The following is a 9,653-nucleotide window of genomic DNA, read 5'->3' as shown; positions in this document are numbered from 1 at the left end:
CAAGTTGTTTTATTAGAGAAGGGAATATCTGATAATCAAGTTGAATTAAGTAGTTTAATAAAGAATTATTCCTTGATCCATAAATCATAGCTTGAATTCTGTATAAACTTAAGTATATTAAACCAGTTTATAAAATGAAAGACCTGAAAGAAGCAAACACAATTCAGGCTACAGCAGGGAATTAGTTAGCTTGCTTGTCTAGGAGTAAGACATGGAAATAAATGTGCATGTTTCAGCGATAATAATGATAACTTGAAAATCAATTAGGGTTGCATTAAGACTGCGGAATGTGGAATGTTGTGCAGTTGCTCTGAAGACTGACAGAGCTACAATTTCACCCATATTTCTGTCTTTACATAAAAACAAAGTTTAAAGTCTGGTGGGGGAAAAAAACTAAAAGTTTTTTATACTATTTGAAAAGCAGACCCTACAAACCAGGAGTGTATAATTGAAATAAAAGTGTCAATTGAGCTGGTAGAGTGTTGCAATGCCATATGATCATATACTGTCTATATACAATAACAAACAGATTAAACATATAAAAATGGTAAACCTGGGTCCATGTCATATTCCTTTTAATGAAGGAAACAATGTTGGTCTATGCAAATAAAATAAAAAAACCTTCAAAAATCCAAACCTAAACTCCACTGAATGAATCCAGGCCCAAAAAATTAAAATTAAAAATAAAATAAAAAATCAGTGTGCCAAACTGGGTTATTTACTAATTGTTCTATTTTCAGTTATTTCAATTATTGTAGTGCAGTACGATACAGAATTGAGGACATTTCGAGAAGAAAAAAATATTCAAAATCACGACTTCATGAGACCAGGATTCACTTTAGAAAACGGTTAGTGGGTTAGGAGTGATGAAGTTTAATCAAGTTTCCTAATTGACATAGATTATAAAATGATGTGCTGGCTAAATTGGATGTACAGACATGTAGTGGTTGTATGTCAAGGAGTTATACAGCTTTGTTTTGTATAATGTGTAAAATGTGCTTTTTGCAAAAAATGTAGTTCAATAATTTTGTTGCTAGAAAAAAAAGGTCCATTATTAGAAGATAAACACAGCAGTTGCATGCTACATCAAACTACCAGACATTCACTTGCATTCTAATTACTAACAAATTACACATTAAACCATTTCTAACATGGTTTAATGTATAATTTGCAATGGGAACTCAGAAAACTATGTATGTTAGGGAATAAGTTATCTGGTAGTGACAGTAACATAGTGTTCTGATTTATGGCTGGCCCACATCCAAGGCAGCTGATATAATTTAAATGAAGCTCAGGTATAGGTCTAAATCAGTTAGTGATCAGTAATATTTTACCCTTGGTGACCTTAAAGATGACTTCCCTTTTATTTTAAAATTAAATGCATCTACTTTGTTACATATAACCTAAAAAATAAACCTTACAAAGGTTTTAACTTTGATTTGAACACTATAGTGATGCTTTGAAATGTTGAATCCAACAGTGGTCATCACCGTTATAGTTGCTCATAATTATACATATCTTACCAACTCAAATCTTTGTTCTTGAAAAATATATTCACAATTAAGGAATAAAGTGTCATCTAAAGTATGTATTTATGTGTCAAACAAACATATAAAAAATAGATGAATTGATCCGTAACTGAGTTTGTCCATATAAGAGACCCTCACGTAACCTTTCATTTAAATAGTTCAGTGTGCTAACCAAACAAAAATCTCTCTTTGTATGTTTAAACTCTATTTTGTAGCTCAAATTGGCAATTAATGATTATTTTACTGACAAAAACAAAAATAAAATTCTTCAGTCAGTCTTGGATCAGTATAAATGCCTGAAATTAGCAACCATTTCTCGGTACAATAAGACTTGCCACGTAAACAAACAAACAAACCAGAACACAAAAACACTTAACCAACACAAACTTGCTTGCTAGCAGTCACTCACACTCTGTGCCCCTCTACTCCAGTTCCTGTCTATCAGTCTCAGAGCAGCATGGACTCCTGCATTGCAAAGGCCTCCTGCCTGTAGTGTGCTCCTCCAAACAGTTGGGGGAGCTGTTGCCTGCCGGAATGCTCCTGGTAGGGTCCACTGAAGTGGAGCACAGTGTCCGAGATGGCTGCAGGGGCAAAGGTAAACTGCTGAACTGGGTGAACAGGCGACAGCTGAGCTTTCTGGAAGCTGGTAGATCGGGGTAATCCCACCGGAGAGTGAGGAGGCCCAGCGTCCATGTCCCCATACCAACCCTCTCTCCGCTTGTGTCCCTCATAACGCAGTTCTGTGGGCGGGTTAGCAGGAGACCCCATTAATCGGGTGGGTTGTCTCAGGTAATGCCGTCTCTCGGCAAGACTGTTCATCTGGGCCACAAGCTCTACAGGTGCTACTCTGAGAGGAGGCATGCTGGGTGGTGGCCGTCGGTAGGTTACGTAGCTGTTGTTCATCTGTTTTTTCTCTGGCGAATTGTTGGATGAGGTACGAGACGTTGTTCCATAGATTTGTTCGGCGTATGACTGATTGTACATTCTTTCCTCTTGTCGAGAATCATAGGAAGTGTAGATGGGTGTCATGCCGGCTGGGTAGTGCAGAGGTGCACAGGGTTCTGGTTTGGACATCATGCTCTGTTTGTGGATTCTAAATGGAGAGACGCTGGTTCCACCACTAAGGGGATGAGTGGGAGTGCCTTGCCTGATAGAGGGTCCACCGTATGGATGGGACAGGGGATGAGAGGGTGGCCTCTCTAGCTCTAAAATCTCTAAAACCTCTCCATCTGGTCCAGGGATGTTGTCGTATTGTGAGGCGTTGGAGGTACGATTGGAGCCTGGAACAAACCCTCGAGAACGTGGCCGGCGTTGTACCCCGGTGGGCTCCTCTGGAGTTGGGGAGCTGGGCGAAGGTGGAACACCCATGGTTAGACTTAATTGACTCTCTTGAAGGGCTGCTGCCTTGACTGCCTCCAGTTTGAACTCGGAAGGCTTGACCCAGCGAGGTGCCATGTCCCTGCGCATGCTGGTTCTAACATTGGAGTTGTGATTTGTCTGGTTCTGGGTCGACAACTTCCCACCATCTGTGGTGGTGCTGTTGGGTGTGCGGGTTGGGACTCTTTCATTTTGTGTGTCCACTCCCCGGCCCCCCCTGTCGATCTTGTCTGGACGGTGCACCTTGTCCAAGGAGCTAGGTGGTCGACTCTCTAGGTACCTCTCTGGTGATCCATCATTGACGCGATCAGACTCAAGTTGTTTACCGACACTTGCTGTAGGAATTGGACCACGAGGGGGTGGTCCATCACATGTCTGTCTAGCTGGCTGCCCATTAGCCATATGATTGGTTGCTGCAGCTGCCAATGCTGGAGGCTCAGGGGGAAGTTGACCTAATGGTTTCTTAGGAAACTCTTCCTCTTTACCTGTGAGGGTGATAGCAGAGCAGTCGATCAGAGCCAACATAGAAATACATAGTGTTAAAGACCCCATTAAATGCAAATTGGGAGTTTTGTGGCTTTTAGTCCATATCTAGCTTTAAAGCTGTCTATATGCTACAGCAGTTTGCTCCTAAAAGTGTACAAAAATAACAGATATATACTGATCAACCATAACATTAAAACCACCTGCCTATTTATTAGGAAGCTCCCCCTTGTGCTGCAAAAATAGCGCTAACCGCATTTCAGAATAGCATTCGGAGGTTATTTTCTTCTTAACAAAATTGTACAGAGCGGTTATCTGAGTTAATGTAGACTTTGTCAGTCTGGAAATTCTCTGTTGACCTCTCTCATCAACAAGGCATTTCCGTTGACAAAACTGCCACTCACTGGATGTTTTTGGCAGCATTCAGAGTAAATTCTAGAGACTGTTGTGTGTGAAAATCCCAGGAGATCAGCAGCTACAGAAATACTCAAACCAGCCCATCTGGCACCAACAAACATCCATGTGATTATTAATCAAGACAATAGTGTGGCAGTAGTGCAGTGCATAAAATCATGCAGATACAGGTCAGGAGCTTCAGTAAATGTTCACTTCAACCATCAGAATGGGGAACAAATGTGATCTCAGTGATTTGGATTGTGACAAGATTCTTGGTGCCAGATGGGCTGGTTTGAGTATTTCTGTAAATGATGATCTACTGGGATTTTCACGCACAACAGTCTCTAGAATTTACTCTGAATGCTGCCAAAAACCAAAAACATCCAGTGAGCGGCAGTTCTGCAGATGGAAATTTCTTGATGATGAGAGAGGTCAACAGAGAATGGCAAGACTCGTTCGAACTGACTAAGTCTAGGGTAACTTATATAACTGCTCTGCAATTGTGGCAAGAAGAATTTAATCTCAGAATGCTATTCTGAGATGCAGGTTGGCGCTGTTTTGGCGACATGAGGGGAACCTACACAATAATAGGCAGGTGGTTTTATTGTTGTGGCTGATCGGTGTATAGCAGATACAAAAAATACTGATGACTTATCTTGAAATCAGTTTTTTATTGGCCAACTTTTTGCCCAATAAAAATGTATTTATTGATGAGAAATGTATTTAACTTAAGTCTATTATTGAAAGAGACAAGCTCTTCAATGTGTCCCACCCAAACCTACTGTTTCAATAGGAAATACCTCAACACAGGAAAGAAAACTCACTCGTCAAGCGGTTTCATAGGGTCTTTAACACATCAGAATATGAATAAACACTGAGGTGCAAAAGTCATGCAGCTGAATGTCTTTTAGTAGAACCATACTGCCAAAAAAAAAAAAAGATTTACAGTTGACACTTGATCAAAATAAAACCAAACCACAGAAACATCCACAGTTGATGTCAAATCAAAGCTCAGATTGGGAACACTGAAGATTGAAGAAGCTAAAAATACAGATGAAAATACAAACACAACATTTAAACTCCAAGCCTGATTGTGAACATATAAACCATGTGGAGAAAGGATGTGTTAGGTACATTTTGAAACACAGCAAATGCACTATTTTCAAGTTCGTGGTGAAGGAAACTGAAGAAAACGGCAAGGGGATGATGAACGTTTACACAGAGATACTGATGGTTGGGGCTGCACTTGGTGTGTGTTAAGAGGAGACTGTGTGGAACAGACATATTGCATTTACACTTTTTTTCAATAAAAAGTGATTCATATCTAGGGTCCAAAATTAACACTTGCCATGCAACAAATGCGAGTAAAGAATGGTTTAACTGAGTAAATTAAACTGTTTCTTGCAAACTGGAAACATTATATTTGGTTTAGATCACAATAAAATGCTAACATGAGCTAATCAAATCAGTACAAACGGTCAACTAAAGAAAGCTACATTTCTATGTATTTTTTAACATCAGTGGAAAATTCAGGCGAATTCAGGCAAAAATCTGCTTACAAAGGTTGCTGTCTTCCAAACGCTAGGATATACAGTACATAGTTTTTCCGTGTGCTGTTACAACTTGTGCACGGTCAAGCACTCTAGCCTTTCAAAGTATACTGTACTCGCGACTGGTGGCACACGGAAATTTGAAGTATACTATGGCATCAGGCATCCACCTAACTTAAATGGAACCTCATAATTTATTTCAAGTGCCACATAAATGTCCTTCCCTACACAAAGTACACAGGAGACACAACTTTTAACTGAACTGACTTCAATAGAGTTTGAAGTTAACATGTTGCAAAGGTAAAGTCCCAATACTCTAATAAGCAGAAAGATAACGATGCACACACAAATATTGGGTAGAATACTCAATATTTAATTAGATTAAATTTATATTAGTGTAAGTATATACAAAGTCTAGGGAACTCAGATAACTACTCCGTACAATTGTGGTGAGAAGAATATTATCTGTGAATGCTGTTCTGAGATGCTGGTTGGCGCTGTTTTGGCGTCACAAGTGGGACCTATACAATATTAGGCAGGTGGTTATAATGTTGTGGCTGATCGGTGTATCTTTTAACTTGTCTGCCATTTTATGCATTTTGGGAGCGTGCCTATGATGCCTTAAAATACTGTCTAGATAGACAGCTCTGAAGATTTTGGAGCAAAGTTAATAGAGTAACAACTAAATAATGCTTTCCTCATAAGGAAAAATACATATTTTAATAAAATAACATGGAATACAGTTTCATGGCAGGTAGGAAATATTTACGGTGGTAATTTTGCTCAATTAATTTGCTTGCCATTGGTCGGTTGGGCGAAAAGTTAATTTTAGACCCTGTTCACATCTACTGACCTAATTTATATTTTCAATATAAATCATCTACTGTTTATAATAATCTTCTGCATAAAAAAAGTGAATGTAAAACTAGTTTCGCCACAAAAATATGAAAAAATATTTATTAATATTTATGCTTCTTCGTCAACAACATACCATACCATCTACTTTTCTTATGTATGAAAACACGATTTTCATTTGTATCTGTACAGGTAGTTCATTGTATTAATTGTAGCAGCCCTTGAAAGTTCATCTTACATACCACAAACGTTTGAAACATTATTAGGTAAACTGGGGCAAAAACGTATCTTTAGTTTGTTTTGAGACAGACAGAGAAACAAACAAGGGGAGAGGGACGTGTGTGTATTGGGGGTAGACGAATGAATGGTTGTTTGACAGATAGAGAAGTCAGTGCGTTTTTGCCCACCGGTTGGTTTTGTAGGAGGGTTGGCACCCCCCTTTCCCAGACCCACTAGTGTAAGCCGAAGCTATGTTTGAGGCGAGAGGGAGAGAACTCAGATTAGATACACAATACATAGCAGCAGTGTATGAGTGCGTGTGTGTGTGTGTGTGTGTGTGTGTGTGAGAGAGAGAGGTGCAGATAAGAGTCAGAAAAAGAAGACAGTGTTTGCAGTGCCACCATACAGGTGGTGACAGTGTATTTAGGTTTGTTTTACAGTAGACAGTACTGTACCTGGTGCTGGAAGGTCCAGTTTAAAGCGTCTGAGCTCAGACATTGAGTTCTGAAGCTGCTCAATCACAAAGTCATCCTCAAAAAAGAAATCCTTTGCCAGAGTCACCTGCAGAAACTTCACCAGTTCCTCCATGGACAACTTCATGATGATCTCTAATGAACAAACAGCAAAGAAAATAAGAAGTTACAGCTAGAATATGATATGCTCAAAGTAAATGAAACTGCACATGAGAATATCCAAGAACGAGTTTACTTGCACGATCTTACACGGATTATGCTAAATAAACATGTAAGGTCATAAACACCTTGAGCTTAAATATGAGCATAAATGTTTTAAGGAAAAACCTATTGCACGGCTAGATTTTTGCCCATTTCTCAGATTTCAAGCTGCATGTAACCACCTTCACAGGCGTCCTGGCGGCTTATGTGCACATGACGTCAAAGGAAAAACCACCAGAGAAAAACCAGATCATTTCAAATCGCATATAATATAACTGTCAGGATTTTAGAATGAGATGATTTTTTATATCAGCATATTGTTGTGCATGTAAACACTCTCACAGACACACAGTCAGAAGTGTCATTACTTTTGTGGAGTTTGAGGATGGTGTAAGACATCGCGGTCAGAACTCGCTCTCCTTCCAGAATATAAATGTCCCATATTCTCAGAGTGAGCGTGAATGGAGTCTATTCAAACCAACAAACACAAAAACAAACATACAATCAGTAAGACAAGCAATAAGCAAAATATTCATATGCAAGTGCTTTGATATACTGAAGAGGGTTTGTTTGAGAGCTCATACCCGATCCAAGAAACACTGAAAGAACCATTTCAAAGTGTACAGGCTGGTGAACACCTCTTGATGATCCTGTAGAGGGCAGCACAGAGTTATTGAACACAACAGCATTACACCTTGCATTCACATGCGGATGGTATCTGGATATTTTTTAGCTGGATTGCATTTACACCGTTCAGTCAAATGCATCTAAACTGATCAGATAGAGATCTGATCAAAGTTACATGGGCAAAATGGAAAACGCTACTTGCATATTACATGAGAGGCTGATGTGGTAACTGAAAATGCGCAGTCTTTTAGTGAATTTTAAAAACATTGATGGATAATTCATATGCTTCCCATCACTTTGACAGTCAGGGTTTTTTTCCTTCATTTAACTTTTTTTTTTTTGGCAGCTGCCAAAGCTTGTTTTCAGGTCGCCGAAGCAAACGGAATAATATTTATCTCATGCTCAGAACATTTAAGTACTAAATATGCTTCTCATCTGAAGTGTATCCAAATGGAATAATTTCATTTTTCATGTGACGAGATTGCAAGACGGCAGTGTCTGTTATGTTCTTCACATTGCAATGGCAGAATACAACGGACAACGGACGACTGTAGCGTAACCTCATCACATAATTAATTACTTACATAGTCATATCCGAATATGGAAATGCATTTGCATTAGGGCTGGGTATCGCCAGCCACCTCAAGATACGATACGTATTACGATACACATCACGATTCGTTATATCGCGATACATCACGAAATCATAGTTCGATTTTGCTTTTAATTTAAATTAATTTGGGTATTGTTCAGTTATAATGTCCATTTCACCTTCTAATTCATTAAATTACAGATAATTTACATTTTGCTAATTTTATTTTAAAATTCGTTTTTTTATTATTTTGGTGATTTTCACTTGTTTTTTTTTTTAAATGTAGTCTATATATTTCATAAAAACTTGGTATATTGAAATTGCGTACAGTTATATCGCATATATACAGTATATTGTTACATGTTTGTTGTTTACATGCCTAATGTGTACTATTTACAAATATGTAGAATATGTAGTAGATATGTAGAACAGTTGCTAAAATGGTACTGTCTCTTTAAGACAGTGGCAGGGACTTTGACAGTAGTGTTTGTTTGGTTGAAAGGCATCTTTACAGCATCCATGCAATGTGTGATTAGAATTAAATGTTTCTTTTATGGTTTATGATAAATAACTGATTGTAGAGAACAGAAAGGATATTCAAAGAGACATTATTAAACAACAAATGGTCTGCTTGGTCTTTGGACTCACATTACACAGAAATAATCAAAAGTTTTACAATCAGTATGCAGTAAAAAGATCTCAGTGCTGAACTTCTATGCCACATCACCACTCAAATACTGGTGAGTGAAATAAAAAATAAAAAAACAGCCAGTGGCTAATCACAGTCATTTTTTGCAGCAAATGGGAAGTATTTACGCACATCTGATTTTGGGGGATTGCACATGGAATGAGCGATATTGGCATTTTAAGAATCGACACTGGGATCGTACAAATGAGGATTAAGTAGAAAGTCAATATTTTTGCCGGGCTCTAGATCCAATCGTGTGAGAGAGGTCCAACGTGTCCGTGAGAGAAACCGTGAATCCTGCAGGATCAGTTTGTCTCTTTCGTGCCTCGTACAAGTGTCTCTGACTGCACTAAAATATCTCAATATATCACGATACTCGGATCTAAGTATCGATATAATATCATGAGAACAAGTATAGTGATATATCGATATCTGATTGTGTCAAAACAGCCCTAATTTGCATTCAGAATCCGTCCTTCACCAGCATTTTTCTCCATTGATGGCCATGCAAAGCAGCATACTCCATCTATCACACCATTGTCATTATATACAAATAGATTATTGGGTTTCATTTATTAAAGCTACTTTATTTGGCTATGTTTAGGATTAGGACTAGCGTACTGCTTATTGCATACTGCACAGTTCTGTATGCACTACATCCAG

At 38.5% G+C, this 9,653-nt stretch overlaps 1 protein-coding gene across 4 annotated transcripts in view; it reads right to left on the bottom strand.

Moving 5' to 3' along the window:
• The window catches only part of usp6nl (USP6 N-terminal like), a 90,265-nt gene continuing 80,612 nt past the window's right edge, over positions 1 to 9,653 (bottom strand). For all 4 annotated transcript variants that reach the window (XM_052118470.1, XM_052118469.1, XM_052118467.1 and 1 more), the window contains 4 exons: positions 7,668 to 7,733; positions 7,452 to 7,551; positions 6,865 to 7,017; positions 1 to 3,391 (listed from right to left, as the gene is read on the bottom strand). In XM_052118470.1, the coding sequence (XP_051974430.1) occupies positions 1,977 to 3,391; positions 6,865 to 7,017; positions 7,452 to 7,551; positions 7,668 to 7,733 (1,734 nt within the window). In that variant the 3' untranslated portion in view covers positions 1 to 1,976. The remainder of the gene's footprint in view (positions 3,392 to 6,864; positions 7,018 to 7,451; positions 7,552 to 7,667; positions 7,734 to 9,653) is intronic.

Source organism: Xyrauchen texanus, chromosome 45, assembly GCF_025860055.1.
Source record: "Xyrauchen texanus isolate HMW12.3.18 chromosome 45, RBS_HiC_50CHRs, whole genome shotgun sequence".
In the NCBI taxonomy this organism is placed as follows: domain Eukaryota; kingdom Metazoa; phylum Chordata; class Actinopteri; order Cypriniformes; family Catostomidae; genus Xyrauchen; species Xyrauchen texanus.
Note: the sequence above shows the minus strand (reverse complement) of the source record. Positions and strands in the feature narration are given on the sequence as shown.